The sequence below is a fragment of the Chiloscyllium plagiosum genome, unplaced genomic scaffold, assembly GCF_037043375.1.
Source record: "Chiloscyllium plagiosum isolate Xiang-an unplaced genomic scaffold, Cpla_swu_hap1 HiC_scaffold_11, whole genome shotgun sequence".
Lineage (NCBI taxonomy): Eukaryota > Metazoa > Chordata > Chondrichthyes > Orectolobiformes > Hemiscylliidae > Chiloscyllium > Chiloscyllium plagiosum.
In genome coordinates this window covers 83,175,686-83,197,380 of record NW_028270149.1, presented here as the reverse complement: position 1 = coordinate 83,197,380, position 21,695 = coordinate 83,175,686, and the positions used below count along the sequence as shown (strand labels likewise).

At 43.1% G+C, this 21,695-nt stretch overlaps 1 protein-coding gene across 3 annotated transcripts in view; it reads right to left on the bottom strand.

Moving 5' to 3' along the window:
- Positions 1–21,695, bottom strand: part of LOC122557074 (sodium- and chloride-dependent neutral and basic amino acid transporter B(0+)-like) — a 94,961-nt gene that overhangs the window by 44,035 nt on the left and 29,231 nt on the right. For 2 of the 3 annotated variants that reach the window (XM_043704357.2, XM_043704355.2), the window contains exons 7-9: positions 21,065–21,205; positions 17,001–17,229; positions 3,464–3,589 (exon numbers count right to left, since the gene is read on the bottom strand). In XM_043704357.2, coding sequence (XP_043560292.1) covers positions 3,464–3,589; positions 17,001–17,229; positions 21,065–21,205 — 496 coding nt within the window. The remainder of the gene's footprint in view (positions 1–3,463; positions 3,590–17,000; positions 17,230–21,064; positions 21,206–21,695) is intronic. The other variant, XM_087992243.1, reaches the window with a different exon arrangement.

Sequence of the window (21,695 nt, the reverse complement as noted above, 5' to 3'; positions counted from 1 at the left end):
TAGTCTATGTTTTAAGCTCAGATCTGTTTTGTTTTTGGCAGAAAAGAATCTTGAATCAAATAATTATTCAGCTTAAAACAGACAGATTCAAAGAGGGACCTCACACCTAAAGATATTGCCTCTTGTATATTGATGATGCGGAGGTGCCAGTGTTGGACTGGACTGGACAACGTTAAACATCACGCAACACCAGGTTATAGTCCAACAGTTTTATTTGGAAGTACAAGCACTGCTCCTTCAACAGGTAACTAGTGGGGCAGAATTATAAGATAGAATTTATAGCAAAAGATCACAGTGTCATGCAACTGAAATGATATATTGAACAAACGTAGATTGCTGTTAAGTCTTTCATCTTTCAGAATGGGTTGCAGGTTTCGGTTCATTAATATATAAACCCCAGAATTTCTTTTAAGCCACCTTCTTGAGATAATTTAAGGTTTTATAAACAAAAAGGTAACATCTCAGCTCAAACAATGTATTAAAGGTGTGAGATTAGAGTTTGTCTGTATCCTGGTTTTGAGTCAGACTGTTCTATTTCCAAAGTAGGAATTTATAAAATGTTACATGGATTGACAGTCTGCATTGACTGCCTGCAGATTGTGAGCTTTTTGAACAAAAATAGAATGTATCTGCAAATACAAATTCAACCCATAGACTTATATATGAGTGCGTGAGTGTGAGCGCACATGCATGCACACACATGCATGTATGAATGCTCGGTAGAGTGTGTGCGCAAGTATGATGGAGTATAAGCCTGTGAGAGGGTGTGTGCATGGGTGTGAGTCTGGGGGATGCATGTGTGTGTATAAGAGAGAGCGTGTGCATGAGAGAGGGCCTGCATGAGTGTGTGGGTGTGTGAGTATGTAAGAGTGTGTGTGTGTGTGTGTGGTGTAGTGGGGTCACCTGTAGTGTGACATGAACACAAGGTCCCAGTTGACGCCATCCTCATGAGTACCGAACTTGGCTATCAGCCTCTGCTCGGCAACTTTGCATTGTTGCATATCCCGAAGTCAGCCTTGGAGGATGGTCACCTGAAGGTCCGAGGCAAAATGTCCCTGACTGTTAAACTGTTCCCTGACTGGGAGGGAACACTCCTGTTTGTTGATTGTTGTGCCGTGTCCCTTGATCCATTGCTGTCGCCTCTGCTTGCTCTCGCCAATTTACTAAGCCTCAGGGCATCCTAGCCTGTGTGTATGAGATAGACAACGTTGGCCAAGTCACATGCTGTGTACATGGTGGGTGGTGTCCCCACATGTAATGGTGGTATCCATGTCGACACTCTGACACATCTTGCAGTGGTTTCCGTGACAGAGTTATATGATGTTGTGGTCGATATTGTTCTGAAAGCCAGGCAGTTTGCTGTGAACAATGGTCTGTTTAAGGTTTGGCAGTTGTTTAAAGGCAAGAAGTGGAGGTGCAGGGAAGGTCTTGGCGAGGTGCTCATCCTCATCGATAACGTGTTGCAGGCTGCGAAGAACATGGCATAGTTTCTACGCTCCCAGGAAGTACTGGACAATGAAGGGTAACACAGCAGTTGCATCCTGTGTCTGTCTCCTGAGGAGGTCATTACAGTTTCTCCCTGTGACATGTCAGAATTGGCGATTGATGAATTGAGCATCATACCCTGATCTTATGAGGGCACCTTGAGGTATCCATTACATTCCTCCTCATCTGAACAGATCCTGTGTACACATGGGGCTTGTCTTTAGGGGATGGCTGTTTCGATAGGTTTAGGGTGGAAGCTTGAGAAATGCAGCATTGTGAGATTACCGTGGGTTTGCAGCAGAGTGAGTTACTGAGGTGTCCGTCCTTAATGGTAATGCGTGTTTTCAGGAATGAGACAGATACTAAAGAGTAGTCCATAGTAAGTCTGATGGTGGGATGAAACTTGTTAATACCACTGTGCAGTTGTTTCAGTGACTCCTCACCATAGGTCCAGAGGAAGAAAATATCATCAATATATCTGGTGTATAGCGCTGGTTGGAGGTCCTGTGCAGCAAAGAAGTCTTGTTAAAACTTCTGCATGAAAATGTTAGCATATTGGGGTGCAAATTTGGTCCCCGTGGCTGTTCCGTGTGCCTTAAGTTATCTCGAGAATGTGACGTGAAAGAAGTTCTGGGATTTACATATTAATGAACCAAAACCTGCAACCCATTCTAAAAGATTAAAGACTTCACAGCGATCTAAGTTTGTTCAATATATCATTTTAATTGCATGACACTGTGATCTTTTGCTATAAATTCTATGTCTTATGAACCTGCCCCACTAGTTACCTGATGAAGGAGCAGTGATCAGAAAACTAATGCTTCTAAATAAACCTGTTGAATTATAATCTGGTATTGTTTGAGTTTTAATTTTGTACGTTAGTAAAACCTATAATTATCTCAGGACAAAGACTTGAAACGAATACGGATTTTGCATTTTAATCAGCAGTCTCCCTCCTAACTGATTAAAGGTTTCAACCAGGGCACCTAGTTTTAAAATTGTTGACTTTTTGTTTATAAATACTGTGTCTTATACCTCACTATCTTACCATGCCTGGGGAAGGAGCACAACTCCGAATGCTTGCAATTTCAAATAAATCTCCAACCATGAACTATAACCTGGTGTTGTTTGATTTTTGGCTTTAGCCACTCAGTCCATCTCTGACATCTCCAGAATATGTCACTTTTTTAAAGTGGCAATGCTCTTACTGTGGTAAAATAACTTCTATTTTCAAAAGTCATTTCTTTCTTTCTTCTTCAGCCTGCCCATCATGTTATATACTTAATTCTGTAATTTGTCGCCACAAATCCTCCTTTGTCTTTGTTGTGTTTAGGGCTTAGCTAGTTGTTAATAGTAGAGGGTAGATCACTGGTGGTAGAGGATAGATCACTGGTGAGTCTAAACGGGCAAGGTTTGACACATTTCCCTTGCATCACAAGGAGGTTTATTACGTGACAGCAACAGGTACAGTTTGCATTAACTTAGGACTATCACGATCTGAGCAGAACACATTACTTCCTTTCAGGAACTCATGCCCATCTCCACTGCCTCTACTCAAAGTCTGTGTGAAAGCATCGGTCCAGGCAGCAACATTAAGGTAATCTTTACAGAACTATGATCTTTTACCTCAGAAGTACGATCCCATTTCATGAGGAGAGTGAGCAGAAAATTGGTACAAAAACATGATGAACATTTGTCATCCGCAAAAAAACTTTCTCACTGTATGTTATAAAACATTATTTGGAGATGCCGGTGTTGGACTGGGGTGTACAAAGTTAAAAATCACACCTGACAATCACCTGATGAAGGAGCGTCGCTCTGAAAGCTAGTGTGCTTCCAATTAAACCTGTTGGACTATAACCTGGTGTTGTGTGATTTTTAACTTTGTTATAAAATAAGTATTTTCTATTTCTTTCTTACTTTCATTTGAATAAAAATTGTTGGGCATTTGGTGAAATTAAGCAAAGACGATGCTTACCCACAGTCGCAAACTGAGTGTCGAGTCCCAGAGTTAGCAGCATGAGGAAAAATAAAACGGACCATAAAGGTGCCCATGGCAACTGTGCAAGGGCCTCTGGGTAGGCAATGAAGACCAAACCAAAATCTGATGAATGAATTGAATTGACATTATGTAACTAACGGTGCTGAAAATAGAGAAATGCTGAAAATTGATGTAATCACAGGAACATACAAATTCTTGCAGAAATAAAAGAAACTCTTCTGCCAAGTATCATCAACGAGCCACAAAATGACGTGACCCACTCTCACTAGTATCCTTACATACAGATAAGGAAGGACACCACTTCGACTGGGACACCACATCCATCATAGGACGAGCCAAACAGAGATACGCACAAGAATTCCTAGAAGCATGGCATTCCAACTGGAACTCTATCAACAAACACATTGACTTGGACCCCATTTACCACCCCGAGGAAAAAAAAAACAGGAAATGACACCACCAACCCAAAGAAACCCAAACATCTAAATAGAAAGCAGGAAACATCAGCAGTGCTTCGTCCGGAGGCTCACTGAAGATGTTACCTAATATGGTGACGAAACATCTGAAAATGAATCTTCCAGCTCAGCGAGCAAACCTACATTCAGGTGCATTAAGATGTAATATTACCAACATTGTCTTTGGTTTCGACCTCAAACACCAGCTAGAATAGGATTTTAGAGTTAAGTGATAAACACAAATGGGTTGCAGGTGATTTAAAAGGAATGTTGAGTAACAATCTCGAGAAACCCAACATTGCTATTGAACCTTTGTTGTTCAAAGAACTGAAGAGATTAAAAAGGAAGTTAACACTAACAAAGTATCTAACTAGTGGGATGATTTATGGGATCGGGGTACATGTGTACAGATTCACCCTTGGATTCATCTTTTAGCACATGTTGCCGTGTCTCTTAATTTTTAAAATGTTTTTAAATGTTTTTTTACAGTTCAGCTTTTTGAATAGAAAAGAGAAATAGCACAACAGTTAACCACAGAATTGATGTTACACAGGTGAAATTTTAATTATTTGTGACAGTGTAATGTTAGTCATACAGCATTAGTTAGTTTGACTGAATTCAAATACTTCCCTGTGAGAGAGAGGTTGGTCTTGGTTTGTGATGCATTTCACTTGGGAGGCTTCAGGATCAACAGGAAGCCCTGTGGTGAGGTGACCAGCATCAGAAATGGCTATGATACTGGTTAAGAGCTACAATCAAGCATGCTGGTAATTTTGGCCAAGCTAGTAAACTCTGACCTCAATTAAAACTGCAGCCAGCACCTGCAGTTTCTCCTGTTGACCAAATAAGGTAAGTGTCCTATTGGTCTCGAAACATGCTCGCTTATATGGAGAATGGAATTTGGCTGTTTATAGCTTGATGTATATAATTGGGAGTTGTTTACTAGCATTGGACAGTGTGATCAGGATTTGATTGATTCATTGGCTGAGTGCCAGAGAACTTTCTGGAGACTGAGCACATTTTTGGGATAAAAGTTAGCGAAATAAAAGGATTTTCTGAGAAGGATCCTCCATATCATATTGGAAAAGCATGTGCCCTGAAGTAATCTTCAGAGAGAACAAAGAACGATAAGGCAGGAATAACATGGAGAACAAAGCTGGCCACTTCACTCAAATTGAGATAGTATTTGATCGAAGCCAAATTTATTGAGTTAAGGTTAGATTTAGGGTTAAATGTGGATTAACTTCACTTCACTTAAAACTGAAGTTAAATGAAGTGAGTCAAGGTTGAAGTTACATTAGATGAAGTAAGAAGGAAATGTTACAATGAACGTGTGTTTTATATTAAGTATTGATACTTAAAGAGTCAAATAAAGAAGGGGTTGTTTATTTAAGTTCTGAGTCAGTTCCCTGCTTTTAGTCTGTCACACAGGGAAGAATACCTGGACAAACGGTACTTCTTTTCAGGCACTGACACAGTAAATCTGATCTATGAGTTAAATGTGTTGCTGAGTCCCTCCTCATTGAGCAAGATTAAAAATCACACAACACCAGGTTAAAGTCCAACAGGTTAACCCAACTATAACCTGTTTGGACTATAAACTGGTGTTGTTTGATTTTTAACTTTGTCGACCCCTGAACTTCCACATCACTGAGCAAGGTGACAAAAGAAAAGCCTCTTTCAAACCTCTTCCTTCTGTGATCTGTCTGGTGTATAACGTGGGAGGGATTTCCTCACCACTGTTCTGGAGATTCAAAAGGATCATTCACACTGGCTTGGCCTGGCCATCTGTTGAACGATTTCTTTGACTCAGTTGCTTTCACTGAGGGGGTCAGAATCCTCACAATCACAGCATCTGTCTGTCAATCCCACATTAATGTGCAGAATTCCGAGCATGTGGTCCCACAGAATTCAGGAACCAGCTTGTGTTATGTTTTCCAATTGGTGAGAGCACCATTAAATACAGGAAAGCAAGAGGGGAGAGGTGGGTTTTACTTTCATTATTAATTCAAAGAATGAGGGTATCACTGTCTAGGCAGCATTTATTGCCCATTCCTAATTGCCCAGAGGGCAGTTGAAAGTCAACCACATTGCTGTGGGTCTGGAGTCACATGTAGGCCTGACCAGGTAAAAATGGCAGATTTCTTCTTGCCAATGGGGGATGGATAACTCACTATTTAGACAGATAGCATGTTATTCAGATGGACACCAACAGTGAGCAGTTCAGCCTACCTCCTCGCCTTGTCCCATTGTAATATTACAACATGAGTCTGGGCACAGTGACCCTCGAAAAATCAAGACTGCAACTTGCATGTGAAGAAAGGATGGGTGGGAGTTATGTGAAGAAAACCTTTACTCGTCAGTCACAGAGAGGGGAGTTAAGAAAATGAAAATGTGGGTAGGGCTAGTGACTATAGATAGAAATTACAGTTCACCAAAAACACCTGGCTTTAACTGCAATGTGATAAACCAACCTGTACAAATGCTCAGGGAGAGCTGGGTTGCCCATTAAAGGGCCTTAATTGCACATTTGACTGCGTTATTTATACACACTTTCAAAGTCTGCATCAGTTCGATGGGTTTCTCTGACTTCCTGCGTGTTCCAGTTTGAGCAAAATCAAACCAGAGGAAATGTCAGTTTGTTCACATTCAGTGAGAGATGATTTTCTACACTTTGGGGATTTTCTCAATCACAGAAGGATGGGTGGGATTGTAGCTATCTTCCAATATCCCCAACACTGGCACAGGTAATAGCCTGCTGTTTATTGGCATGTTGAACAGGTTAAACAGCAGAGCGGCTGGCAGTGATGAGGGGAGCTGTGTAGTGAGAGGGGTTTAGCTGAGAGAGGGATACAGCTCACTGAATAACTTTGCACAATCCAGGCAGAGATAGACATGGAGGAAATGAGGACTGCAGATGCTGGAGATCAGAGTCAAAAAATGTGGTGCTGGAAGAGTACAGCCAGTCAGGCAGCATCTGAGGAGCAGGAGAGTCAATGTTTTAAGCATAATCTCTTCATCAGGAATGTTGGGGGGGTGCCCAAGGGAGCTGAGAGATAATGGGAGAGGCTTGGGTCTCAGGGGAAGGTAGTTAGGAATGCAATAGGTGGATGAAGGTCGGGGTTGATGGTGATAGGTCAGAGTGGAAGGTGGAGCAGATAGGTGGGAAGGAAGATGGAAAGGTAGGACAGTTCAAGAGGGTGGTGCCAAGTTGGAGGGTTGGATCTGGGATAAGGTGGGGGATGGGAGATGAGGAAACTGGTGAAGTCAATGTTGAGGCTGTGTGGTTGGAAGGTCACAAGGCAGGATATGAGGTGGTCTTTGTCCAGAAATCAGGTGGTTAGGATTTGGCGGTGGAGGAGGCCCAGGACTTGCATGCTCTTGGTGGAGTGGGAGGGGGATTGGCTACAGGGCGGTGAGGTTGTGTCCTTGAGACAGGACTGAACAGTAACATTTCAGGCAGTTCAGGTGTTTGCCAGCTGATGGCAGTAGCTACAGCCTCCTAGTACATGTTCTGTTCTCTTATACCCTGAACACTTCAGCCTCTCACACTTCCAGAGATGGTCAAACATAACGTTTGAGGTTTCCTCATGGTCAGTCAACAAATGCAGCAAAAAAGGTGACTGCAAATTTGCTTTTCATGGCCAGCAAGTACGTGAACTGATGCAAAGTCATTCGGAATGATCACTTGGCATTGTGTCTCAGACAGATTTCCCACTGCGACACAGCACCATTGTGAGCACATCTTTGGCAATCCATGCACCCTAGGTTATACAGTCATAGGGTCAGCATAGAAAGAGGCCTTTCAGCCCATATGTCTATATCAATCATCCGGCATATATCTACTTTCATCCCGTTTCCCAGCAATTGGTCTACAGCCCTGAATTCTGTAGTTATTCAAGAGTTCATCTAAATTCATCTGAAATACTGTAATGGTTTCCACCTCTAATACCTATCAGGCATTTTCCAACGTTATATTTCATCTGCCAAAAATTTTGCTCATATACTTCACCTATATATATATATATATATCTGTGGAGTCTTTGTGTCCACATCACTTATTTGTGTCATCTGCAAACTTGACTAAAATACATCCACTTTCTTCAACAAACTCATATAGGATTGTAAATGATTGTTGCCCCCTCACTGATCCCCATGGGACACCACTGGTTACAGATCACCATCCTGAAAATACATCTTTGTCCCAACTCTCTGTCTTCCATTAGTTATGTATCATTTATCCATGCTAACACATTACGTTCAAATGTGACTGTCTTTCAATTGCCCTCTGGGAAATTAAGAATGTACAATTAATGCTGGCCACGTCCCATGAATAAATATTTGAATAAATCTATTTTTATCTTGTATAAGGTTTAAAGCAGCTGCAGCGGAGATAAGAAGATTGCAAAGATAATTGATTTGAATTGAATTGAATTGAATTTATTGTCACATGTACCGAGGCACAGTGAAAAGCTTTGTCTTGCAAGCAATACAGGCAGATCACAGAGTTAAGTAGCATAGATAAGTAACTAATAGGTAAACAGTGGCAAAAACAAAAACACAGGTACAGGCAGATGTTAAGAACTTGTGAGTCCATTCAATATTCTAACAACAGTAGGATAGAAACTGTTTTGAAACCGGCTGGCGCGTGTGTTCAGGCTTCTGTACCTTCTCCCCGATGGTAGAGGTTGGAGGAAAGCATTGCCAGGGTGGGATGGATCTTTGAGAATGCTGGCGGCCTTTCCTTGACAACGGGCCTGGTAGATGGATTCTATAGATGGGAGGTTGGCCTTTGTGATCGTCCGGGCCGAGTTCACCACTCTCTGTAACTGTCTCTGATCTTGGATGGTACAGTTGCCATACCAGGCAGTGATACATCCAGACAGAATGCTCTCGATGATGCACCTAGAAAGGTTGAAAAATGTGTTGCTGGAAAAGTGCAGCAGGTCAGGCAGCATCAAAGGAGCAGGAGAATCGACATTTCGGGCATAAGCCCTTCTTCAGGAAGTTGGCAAGGGTATTTGCCATCATGCCGAATTTCCCCAGCTGCCTGAAGAAGAACAGACATTGTTGGGCCTTTGTAACCAGTGCATCCACATGAAGAGTCCAAAAAAGCTTGTTGTGGATGACCGCTCCCAGGAGCTTGACACTCTCCACTTGTTCCACCTCTGTGCTGTTAATGTGTAGGGGGGCATGAGTAACATCCCGCCGAAAGTCGATAATGAGTTCCTTGGTTTTGCCAGCATCGAGAGCTCGGTTGTTCTCAGTGCACCATTTTTCCAGATCATCAACCTCCCTTCTGTAGTATGTTTTGTCGCCATCTGAGATTCAACCGAGTAGGTTGGTGTCATCACCATAATGAAAAGAATATAAATTGGTATTATTTCTGACTACACAACAGGATCTTAACAACGCGTTTTCTCAACCACTTGCAGGTATAGCTTTGTACAACGATAATGCCATGCTCTTCATTTAACCCCTTTGTTCTGTAGAGGTTGTGGAGACTGCTTAGATCCATGTCCTCATTGCTCTTGGTTGCTAACCTTAGAGTTTTGCAGCTGGAAAGGGCCTCAGCAATACCTAGTTCAGCTTCATCTATGCAGGGGCATTCTGAGCCCTTAGAAGTCAAGGCAGGTTATATTTCACTGAGGTACTGTTGGGTAAGAGGGAAAGGAGGGTGATGTAGAAATACTTTAAACTGAGTCACTGTCTCCACACCTCTTTTTACCACTTCCTTCGTGCCATAGCTCCATGTAAAGGTGAGAGCTTTCCTGCAAATCAGGGCAGAATTGTATGGTGTTGGAAAAACACAGCTGGTCAGACAGCATCAGGGGAGCAGGAGAATTGACGTTTCAAACATGAGGCCTTCATCAGGAATTCCTGATGAAGGGCTCATGTTCGCAATATTGATTCTCCTGCTCCTTGGATTCTGTGCTTTTCCAGCACCACACTTTCCAACACTGATCTCCAACATCTGCACTCCTCACTTTCTCCTGCAAATCAATGCAGCATTATAAAACTGAGATACCGGCTGTCCTATCAATTCTGGCAAGGATTTGGGGCATCAATAGGCAGTGCAAATGGAGCCAAGAAATGAATGCATTCAGTTCATAACCTCATTTGATAGATCTCCCTGGCAAAAGACATCATTGCAATGCCTTACATCTCTGTCATCTTCTCTGTAATTGCATTCTGTTTTTTGGGTGGGGGGGATAACTGTCAGTGCATATTCTATGCTGGTGTTCAGCACCTCCCCTTATTGTTGACTGAATGCATTTCCGGTTGAGTAGAACTTCAAAATGGGCTGCGTATTTCATCACAGACTCTCAAGAGCTGCCCCGGCCTCTATCAGCTGCCTGTTCTTCCTTTCAGTGTGTTAGGTGCAAACCTGATTATCTGTCTTCATCTCCAGGCAAAGTTGCAAGGTGAAATCTTACGGATGTCTGAGGAACATGGGCTCTGGTGAGATGTGCAGCGGAATCAGGCAAACAGAGCAACTCGCTGCATCTTTTCCGGCATTTGCTGAGCACTGCGGCAGAGTTGCTGGTTAAGAGGGATTATTGCTTGTTAAACATGTAACTAATGCCGCAGCTCACCTCATTAAAATTCAGCTTGCTACCTGAACCAACATGGCGAGCGGTCAGATGTAGATGTTGGTACCTGACACCTTCAGTTCATACTAGCTGAGGAACCTCCATATGTCTCTACACTGAAAAGCATCCCAGGGCACTATCCAAATGCACCAGCAAGTGGAGTACAGAGAACCAGAATGGGCATCATTCAGGTATAACACTGGGGCTGAGGGGACAGGGAGAAGAGTTGGAGGTGCGGTTCAATATGATGGGTTTCCACATGAGTGCAAATATGCTGTGTGATAGAGCAAAATAAAAGGGGACATGGAGGCTCTGAGGGTTAGGGTTAAGTTTAGGGTTAGGGTTAGGGGTGCCTGATAACCAGGCAGAGGTTGGTGCTGATGGTGTCCACCAGTCTCTGACCATCACTTGCTGTTCTCTAGATGCAAGTGATACTAGAAAAATGACTGGGTCGGGTGGAATCAATGTCACTTCCTTGTTGAAAACACAGGATCCACGTCTGCTGGACGTTAGGAAACTGAAGGGGCAAATACACGAAGCATGGGTTTGAAAACCCCAGTTATATTTCTTTGCACATATGCAACATATGCAGAGTGAACATGCCTAGGCATTGCCTACTGCTCAAAGATGGAAGCCATTGATGCTAACTAATCTAACTTTGCCATTTCAGTGATGCAGAAGTTAGAGGTTAAAAAGGAGGTGAATGCTGGCCAAAAGGGTCCTGGAATTTATGGAACTTCTGAAGGTGAGCATAGGATGAGGGGAGCACCTCTGCATTATATCCCGGGTCAGTATGATGTTGAATTCTTGTGCATGCAATGACAAATTTCATGGTTGATATGAAGGGGGAGGGGTTTGGAATGTGGAACTGGGCACCGGGGAAAGAGCAGCAGTGACTTAGAGCGAGGGTTCAGACAGGATGTAGCTAGGCACAGATAAACTGTGTGATCTGGTGGTTCAAGAGCCACGAGGGTGAGAGAGTGGGGTTGTACGGATGAGAGAGTAAATCTCCATTTAGAAAATTTATTTGTGTTACCATGTCCCTCCAGTGCTTTGGGTCAAAAGCTAGAAATTAGGATTAGAGTAAGCAGACAGAGCAGCATAGACATGAGGATCAAAATAACTCCTTCTATGCTCGAAACATCTTTGAGTCCCTGAGTCTATAAAGACTTTTAAAGAAGTGTATCTTCTATCTGTACTTCTTTTAGTCTTTGTATCTGCGTTGCAGCTGACAACTATATTGCTTTTTAATGGAGCAACTGTTAGCAATAGTGGTTTAATAAACAAACCTTCATCTTGATTAAAGCTTTCCTGTTCTTAATTTTTAAACTGGAGCACACAAAAATAACTAAAACAAAATGGTCGCCAGGATTGATGTATTGATACGTTGAAATATTGCTTTGTTTTTCAAGAGCACGGATTAAACTTGAAATGTGGAAGCCGATTTTAAACTTAGCAATTAACTTTGCAATTCATGCAGCCAGGAGAAAGTGAGGACTGCAGATGCTGGAGATCAGTGTCGAAAAGTGTGGTGCAGGGAAAGCGCAGCAGGTCAGGCAGCATCTGAGGAGCAGGAAAGTCAACATTTCAGGTATAAGCCTTTCATCAGGTATGGAGAGTCAAAGTGTCGGGTGAGAGCCCTGATAAGTCAACTCTCCTACTCCTCAGATGCTGCCTGACCAGCTGTGCTTTTCCAGTGCCACACCTTTTTTATTCAGGCCATGGACAATTAACTTCCTGTCAAAACCAGACAGGCCTGGAGCTGCCTGGCCAAGTGTTAACGTCCACATTGTTTCAGAACAAACCGTTGTTTCCACTTCCAGTGAAACTGCTTTGTTAGAAAACTGCTACACAGACTTGGTGGTGCCCAGCTCAGTCGGAGGCCAGAGACATAGCATGACAAGTACAGCACTTGACAGTTGAAGGTTCAAAACCGTGTTCTGCTCCCTCCAAATATGGAAAATTGTCACCTCAATGAATCTTTCTGCCTCCCAACTGATGCTAGTGTTGGACATGGGCCACAGAGCCATTGAGAACAGCACTAAGAGGGGAATAAAAGAGAGCTCTGGCTCACTCTGCTTTTTGCACCTTCTTCAACAGAGAGACGACCTTGGCGAGACCATCCAAAGACCCCAGAACCAGCCCTAAATGAGAGGGGAAGCCCAAATTGATGACCGCAGATCCTGAAACATCAGCCAACCTTTGAAAACTGAGGAACAGCCTGTCTCAACCTTAGTGAATGGAAACCAGCCCTTTCAACAAACAGTTCAGATTATAGCGATAGGGCCCTGTGGATAGGGTGTAGGGAATACTTGGAAATGCGTGCCAGAAGTAGGTAGCTAGTGTTGATTTGAAACTGCTTACTTAGAGATTTAAGACTATTTACTGAAAAGTCCTGTGAAGAAATTGATAGAGTTGAACTAATATATGATTAGATTAGATTACTTACAGTGTGGAAACAGGCCCTTCGGCCCAACAAGTCCACACCGACACTATATATAATAGTAGTCTGCTAAATACTGTTTTTCCTTGATAAAGTATTCAATAAAGTTGTATTTTTTATTCATTCACGGGATGTAGATGTCACTGACCAGGCCAGATTTTATTGCCCATCCCTAATTTCCCAGAGGGCAGTTGAGAGTTAACCACGTTGCTATGGGGCTGGAGTTACATGTAGGCCAGACCAGGTAAGGATGACAGTTTCTTTCTCTAAAAGGCATTAGTGAAGCAGATGGGTTTTTAAAACAACTAGCAATGGTTTCACAGTCATCAGTAGACTCTTAAATGGTGGTACACGTACCAACTGTTTCACTTTAAAACAAAGGAAACAAAACAAGCTGTACAGATTTGCATATCATGGAACACTCTGTAGCCATGCCTACTGAAGTGAGTACATGAGATATAAAATACTCAAGAGGATGAGACCAAGTGACAGAGGAGAATGAAAAATTAAGGATGTGAGGAAATGCACAGACCTTGATGGGTGCAACTGCAGGGTATGTTATAGTGAGGTGATGGAGTAGGCTGCAGGAGGCAGAGTGAGGGGGTGACAATGATGTCAACAGTGGGAGGTCGGTGAATGTGCAACTACGCTCCCTTTTCCTGACCTTGTGATGGCATTAAAATGTTTCCTATGCTGAATTCAGGAGCTTGTCGTGACTCTCCTGCTGCTGACCACCTGAGCAAATCCTGCTGCTTGCATCTCGACAGTAGGATTTCTCCTCTCGTTGGTGTGAAACAACTTCCCACCTTCTCCCAGCCCCAAACAGCGTGTGGAGGGAGGTGGTACTGAACTGTGGGAGACACTTCGAAAGTCGCAACTCCATTCTGGAATTTCCTGCTCTTTCCTTCCCAACTTCGGCTCCCTCAATTTTCCTCTTTTAATTTGTCCTTTAAATGTTGCAGTAGTGATTGTCTCCTGCAGGCCTACATCATGCGCTTTGGTGCGGATTGGATCACAGGTAAAATTATAACCAAGTGACTGTGTCGTTGACTGATATTCTGACAACACTTTGCCTGATTCATATCAGGGTCCCAGTTCATCAATCCATTAATATCAGAGATATTCCACAGTAATGCCATCTCAAATGTAGTATACCCAAATGGTCTGACTGGGAATGTAGACTACATTACACTGCAGTGTCACACAGACCTTTTCTCGAACTACCTGCCAGAGCAACTTCCAATGACCATTCACAATGGGATCTGCAAGAAGAATGTCAGGAAGTTGTGGCTCAGCACACTGACTAGGAAGTTAGCATCAAGCCAGCCCCTAGATGCCACAGCTCAATTTTGCATTGTTAAAGTAATTAATTCACTGTAATTATGGTTTTTCACCCCTCGGAGGCAGAGTACCTTGCCTGCATGAAGTGCTGGCCATCTGATCAGAAACAATGGGAACCAGTTGTGCTACAATCCTATTTGGCTGCATGTTCTGCAACCAATCCTTCCTTCAATACAATCGGAACCTTGGGGCTGCCTTAAGTGCTGGAAGATTAACCGCTAAATTGCAATGAGTATACAGGACCAGGATTCAGGCAGCTTGAGCCTGTTCTGCCATTCACTGAGATTGTGGCTGATCTGTGGCCTAATTCCAGATACCTGTATTTGACCAATGTCCATTAATACCTTTGCTTAACAAAAACATATCTACCTCAACTTTAAACTCTCAGTAACTTACCTATAGTCTCTTCTGTGCCTAGCCACAAGTCAGGTGTGTGATGAAATATTCCCCACTTGGCTGGATGGGCACAGCTCCAACAACACTTAATAAGTTCAAAGTTTGTGAGAAGATTTGTAGCTCGGGTGCTTGTTGTTGTGGTTCTGTTCGCCGAGCTGGGAATTTGTGTTGCAGACGTTTCGTCCCCTGTCTAGGTGACACTCTCAGTGCTTGGGAGCCTCTTGTGAAGCGCTTCTGTGATGTTTCCTCCGGCATTTATAGTGGCCTGTCCCTGCCTCTTCCGGTTGTCAGTTTTAGCTGTCCGCTGTAGTGGCCAGTATATTGGGTCCAGGTCGATGTGTTTGTTGATGGAGTTTGTGGATGAGTGCCATGCTTCTAGGAATTCCCTGGCTGTTCTTTGTTTGGCTTGCCCTATAATGGTAGTGTTGTCCCAGTCAAATTCATGTTGCTTGTCGTCTGCGTATGTGGCTACTAAGGATAGCTGGTCGTGACGTTTCGTGGCTAGTTGGTGTGCTAGCTATCCTTAGTAGCCACACACGCAGATGACAAGCAACATGAATTTGACTGGGACAACACTACTATTATAGGACAAGCCAAACAGGGAACAGCCAGGGAATTCCTAGAGGCATGGCACTCATCCACAGATTCAATCAATAAGCACATCGATCTGGACCCAATATACCACCCACTGCAACAGACAGCTAGAACTGACAACTGGAAGCGGCAGATTCAAACCACTACAAATGCCGGAGGAAAGATCACAGAAGCGCTTCACAGGAGGCTCCCAAGCACTGAGGATGTCACCTAGACAGGGGATGAAATGTCTGCAATACAAATTCCCAGCTCGGCGAACAGAACCACAACACTTAATAAGTATACACCTGTCAGGCAGGGAGGAAGTGGTCGAGCGAGGGAGCTGTGGATTACTAAAGAAATTGAATCTCTTGTCAAGAGGAAGAAGAAGGTTTATGTTAGGATGAGACGTGAAGGCTCAGTTATGGCGTTTGAGAGTTACAAGTTCGCCAGGAAAGCCCTAAAGAGAGAGTTAAGAAGAACCAGGAGGAGACATGAGAAGTATTTGGCAGGTAGAATCAAGGAAAACCCTAAAGCTTTCTATCGGTATATCAGGAATAAAAGAATGACTAGGGAAAGATTAAGGCCAATCAAGGATATTAGTGGGAAGTTGAGCGTGGAGTTCAAGGACATGGGGAAGTGCTAAAATGAATATTTTTCATCAGGATTCACACTGGAAAAAGACAATGTTGTTGAGGAGAATGCAGCTACTAGACTAGACGGGATTGAGGTTCACAAGAAGGAGGAGATAACAATTCTGGAAAGTGTGAAAATAGATTATTCCCTGGGCTAGATAGGATTGGTGGAGCTACTCTAGTGTGGATGTATCATTTCTTATACAGCAGCCCAACAGGCCTTTAGGTGGCCATCAAATGACCAATTAAGGGCCTCTTTCAGCCTGAGAGGGGCTAGGTCAGCTGCCACATACACAAGTAGAATATCATTGGTCGTGGCAAAATGGCAGACATCCCACCTCCTGACATCCAATCAATTTTAAAGGCCCTTAGTTTTCCCACTCCTTCGTGGGAACAAATAAGTTCTTGACCCACGCTGGAATCCACCATTCTTTTGTAAGCATGTGACAACTGGATCTCTTCAAAGAGCTGATCTGTATTTTTTTATTTCTGTGATCCTGCTTGTTATAGAGTTATAGAGTTATACAGCATGGATCCTTCATCCAAGCAGTCCACACCCCACAAAGTCCAAACTATACTAGCAACTGGATTGAACAGTTTGCTAACTTATCTTTAACAAGTCCCGATTTGTTCCAAGTGTTTGAAACTCACACATAAATTATTGCAGGTGATTATATTCATATGCAGCCCTGCTTTTCATCTCATTTTCTCAAATTTAAGGGGCAAAGGCCGAATAAATAGTTCTGTCACTCTCAATTCATTCCAAACCATTACACAGCTTCGATCGCTAGCCACTATTACCCAAGCATCGTATGAAATGTTAGAATGCAAACATCATTTGGCACCAAAGGTCTTACTTTGATTCTGAGTACTGATTATGGTGTCTGTAAAGTGGATCATATAAAATTGATAATTCATTTAAGAAGAGTCATACCGGGCCTTGAAACATTAACTGTTTCTCTCTCCGCCAATGTTACCTGCTAGGTTTCTCAGAGTTCTCAGGTGTTTGTTATTCACTTCAGAGAACAGATTAAAGCTGTGCGGCCCGAGTTGATATTTTTACCAGCTCTAGTTTACCTGACTGTGCAACCTCTGAAACAGGCTTGTCTTGTACATGAGCCATGTGTCCAAGGATGGAGAAGATGACAAATCCAGCAAACACACTCGTAGCACAATTTACAATGCAGACCACGATGGAGTCTCGGTAACAGTTGTTGTGGAACTTGTTGTAGGATGACAGAGTTATTAAACTGCCGGAACCCAATGCAAGAGAATAGAAAATCTGTGTTGCGGCATCTTTCCAGACCTGGTAAAAAGAAAGGTGAATTAATCAGCACTGGGAGATTTCATTCGATGGACAAAACTACCTTGAGCATAAGGAACATGAAGTGCATTAGTCCTACAGCTCAATGGTGAATTGACTGAGGGAATCTCCCTTTGGTTAACACTATTTCCATTCAACACTATTTTGTCTCCCTGCCTGCCTCTTCCTCTAATATTGACTTGATTCTCCACTTCAAGTCTGAAAAAGAGTTGATAATTCTATTATTCTGTAAATAGACATTCACATTCCAGTTCTTTTTTTAAACAAAAATAAGATGAGACTTTTCATTACAAAATAAAGGGTGAACTAAAGGGTATCAAAATCCCACTCAATTAAACACCAAGTTTGGATATTCCTCAAAGTAGTGTTGTGAGCCCAACCATTTGCAAGCTGTTACCTCAATGGTGTTCCATAAGGTCAAAGGTGAGGAGATTTGCTGATGATTGCCATTGCTCAGTGCCATTCGCAATTCCCGAGCTACATCTCCTGGAACTCCTGGGGCATGGGCTGGTCCCGGAATGGGGATTCATTGCAGCCCGGAGACTGGGAGACCTTCCAGAAATCTTGGAGAGCTTAAGAAAACCTGAAGCCATGTTTGACAAAAAGGACTGTAAAGTCGAACATTATTTCTTATTTGTCTGCCTTTATATGTTTCTGTCAATTCGACAGAAGATGAAGCTGTAATGAAGCAATTTCTTTTTATTCATGTTGTAATCCAAAATGGTGCAGGATTGTAGCAACAAAATATTTTTGCTGTATTTTCCCAAATACATGTGACAATAAAAATTATTCATTCATTCATTCACCTTGCACTCATCAGAACTGACGTATAAATGATAAATTTCAAATGGAGCAATAATTCTCTGCAGAAGAGGATGCTGATTCGTTGAGCAATGATCTGATCAAAATGATGATTGTACTGTAGGATATCTTTGATGTGCCCTCCTTTAGCTCGCACAGTGAGCAAATGGCCCAGGTTCCGTCTATGAGGTTACCAATAAGGTGAATAAGCTTTTGGAGGTACAGGCATCCATAAGACCATAAGACCATAAGACATAGGAGTGGAAGTAAGGCCATTCGGCCCATCGAGTCCACTCCGCCATTCAATCATGGCTGATGCGCATTTCAGCTCCACTTACCAGCGTTCTCCCCGTAGCCCTTAATCCCAAAGTGTATGGGGTGGCATGGTGGCACAGTGGTTAGCACTGCTGCCTCACAGCGCCAGGGCTTTGGGTGACTGTCTGTGTGGAGTTTGCTCATTCTCCCCATGTCTATCTGGGTTTCCTCCCACCCTCCAAAGATGTGCAGGTTAGGTGAATTGGCCATGCTAAATTGCCCATAGTGTTAGGTGCATTAGTCAGAGGGAAATGGGTCTGGGTGGGTTACTTTTCACAGGGTTGCTGTGAACTTGTTGGGCCAAATGGCCTGTTTACATATTGTAGGGAATCTAATCTATTGTGGCCAGTGAAGGTGGGATTGTGGTAGACAGTCAATTAGATCACTGCCTGTTGATTATTCATATATTCACTGAAGACTACAATTTTCAAAGCTGAAAACTACTGAATCTACATTGTCTGGAAAGTATAAATAGCTCAAAACTTTGACCAGCAGGTGAAGATGGCTATTTCACATGTTGCTAACAGTGACACCATGAGTGGCAACAAAAACAGGAAAAACTCAGCAAGCCTGGCAGTATCTGTAGAGGGAAAGTAGTTAACATTTTGGGTCCAATGACCCTTCTTCAGAACCAATTGGAGCGATGAAAAAGTTGTTTTTTTTTAATGCAGAAGATAGGGTGGGAGGGGAGGGGAGGGGTGAAGGAGTAAATAACAGTTGGAAGATAGAGCCTGAAGAGAGAGAAGAATAGTTGGACAGACAAAGGAGTGAATAATGGTCAACCGAGGAGAATTACTAGCTGCTAATGGGGACTATCAGAAGCTGACATAGGGTTGTGTGTAACAGCAGCACATGTGACGTTGTAACAGAACAGATGCAATGAAGACGGAGGAACTGGGTAAATGGAATAAAGTTTTTACAGGAAGCAGGTGTTAGGATGTATAGTCAAGCTAACTGTCACAGTCAGTGGGTTTGTAGCGGATATAAATGTCCAGCCTATCCCAAGAAACAGAAATGGCAATATCAAGGAAGGGAAGGGAGGCTTTAGAGGTGGACCAGGTCCAGGTGACAATAGGGTGGAAAGTTGAAGTGACATTGATAAAGATTTCCAATTCTGGACAAGAGGGGGAAGCAGCATCGATGATGTAATTGATATACTGGAGAAAGAGCTGTAGGTGGGGGCCAGAATTGGACTGGAACAAGGATTGTTTCATATACTCCACAAAGAGACAGACATAACTGGGGTCCATGCAGAGACTCATGGCCTTCCATTTGACCTGAAGAAAATGAGAAGATTTAAAAGAGAAGTTGCTCAGAGTGAGGACGAGCTCGACCAGATGGAGGAGGGTGGTGGTCGATGGGGACAATTCAGGCCTTCTTTCAAGGAAGAAGAGGCGACCCCTGAGACCATTAAGGGATATGGGGAGAATGCGGGTAAGTGGCATTGAAATGCCCATCCTCCATCATTGAATGGCGGAGTGGACTCAATGAGCCGATGGTCTTACTTCCATTCCTATTTCTTATCGCAATATCACCATGAGTGGTATTTTTAACTAGCAGAATACTGACGATAAGCTGAACATGCTACCTTCCATAACAAATGAGAAAAGTGCTATGTTTCAGTGCCAGTGTGATACCAGTTGCATAGGCTGCACACCACAATGATTGGTGACTCATATTAAACAGCAAATAATCTTGAGTATTCCAAGAACAACTTTAACGCGCAGTAAAAGATTATCAGCCAGTCTCACAATACAGCAATATCTTTGATTGCTAGAGGCTCCATATATTCATCTGAAGACTCTGTCTTCTGGAAGCACAAAGAACATCTCAAGGACAATAGTGTCATCATGCATGCTCCATGGCAATACTTTAACCAATCAGATTGACTTGCCAAACAATCATTTTCTCTTTATGCAGTATAAGTTATTGTTCCCTTTAAGCTTTAGAAATCTTGTGATTGTGTCCTGACCAGCGCAAGACAAAAAGCTTCAGTGGCACATTTATTTTAGAGTAATTCTTGAATAGTATGCACATTTCAGCGGGGACTAGACTTCACTTGATAGAGATGGAAGTACGAGGTGCTAATGTCAGAGTTAATTGGGAATGGGGGTGTTGGGAGGAGGTTTGAGGGGAGCATCATCAGTAGCACAGAGCAGTAGGCCAAATGACTTGTTCTGCAAGATTATTTTAAGCAACCCAATGTAATCTATCCTCTCTTGATTCCAATCTAATTTAATTGTTTAGCATTCATTCACAGCTCTAACTTCCTGTCAACAACATTCCCTCAAATCTGCATGGGACTAATGATCCTCACATGGTGATCAGCGTCGACAAGGTGATCTGGGAGGTTCTGGAAATCACTGCCATACACAGGCCTCAGGGATCCACATAGGTAAGAAAATTAGAGGCAGCACTGTCTGTCAGCCAAAACCATGGTGTCAAAATTAACACTTTGGAATTCTATAAGAGCTCTCGATTGATCCTGCTGTGCTGGTATTGGATAGGCCAAGGGAGAGGACCATGCCAAGCACCCAGCCAAACAGGGTTCCCTGCCATGGACTGCTGCTTTTGCAGAAGCAACATTTTTATAGGAGGAAATACAAAGAATGGAATCAGTTTCTCTCTTTTTGAACAAACACTTCAAAAGCAACACTTGTCTTTCAGTTGAAATCCTAAGGATTATTCTGGTGTGGCTTACCTCAGCATCAGCCAGTCTGGAGAAGTTTGATTGGCTTCCGATGTAGAATTCAATTCCTTTAGAAGCTCCCTCCAGGGTAACCCCACGGATCAGGAGAATGGTCAGAACCACATAAGGGAACGTCGCAGTGAAATAAACCACCTGAGTGCAGAGAGAAACTTGTTAGATTTCCCTGTACAGTTGGTGAGGCACTGACAATATTAGATCCAATTAAATGGTAAATTAACCGAATTGTGGTTGATGTCGTTGAGAGGGCGGGGGACAGTGTAAGGGGTTAAATTGGCCAACGTCTCACCTCCCCTCCCTTCTCTCACTGTACCTATAAGGGCTCCATCAGTGGCATTACATGATCTGTTTGCCAGTGGGCCACTTCAAGGCATGAAATTGTCAACAATTTTGTATTTGAGGATCTGATCCTGCTGTGCTGGTATTGGATAGGCCAAGGGAGAGGACCGTGCCAAGCACCCAACCAAACAGGGTTCCCTGCCATGGGCCACCTCACAGTGCCAGGGACCCAGCTAAGATTCTAGCCTCAGGCAACTGTCCATGTGGACTTTGCACTTTCTCCCTGTGTCTGCATGGGTTTCTTCTGGGTGCTTTGGTTTCCTCCCACAGTCCAAAGATATGCAGA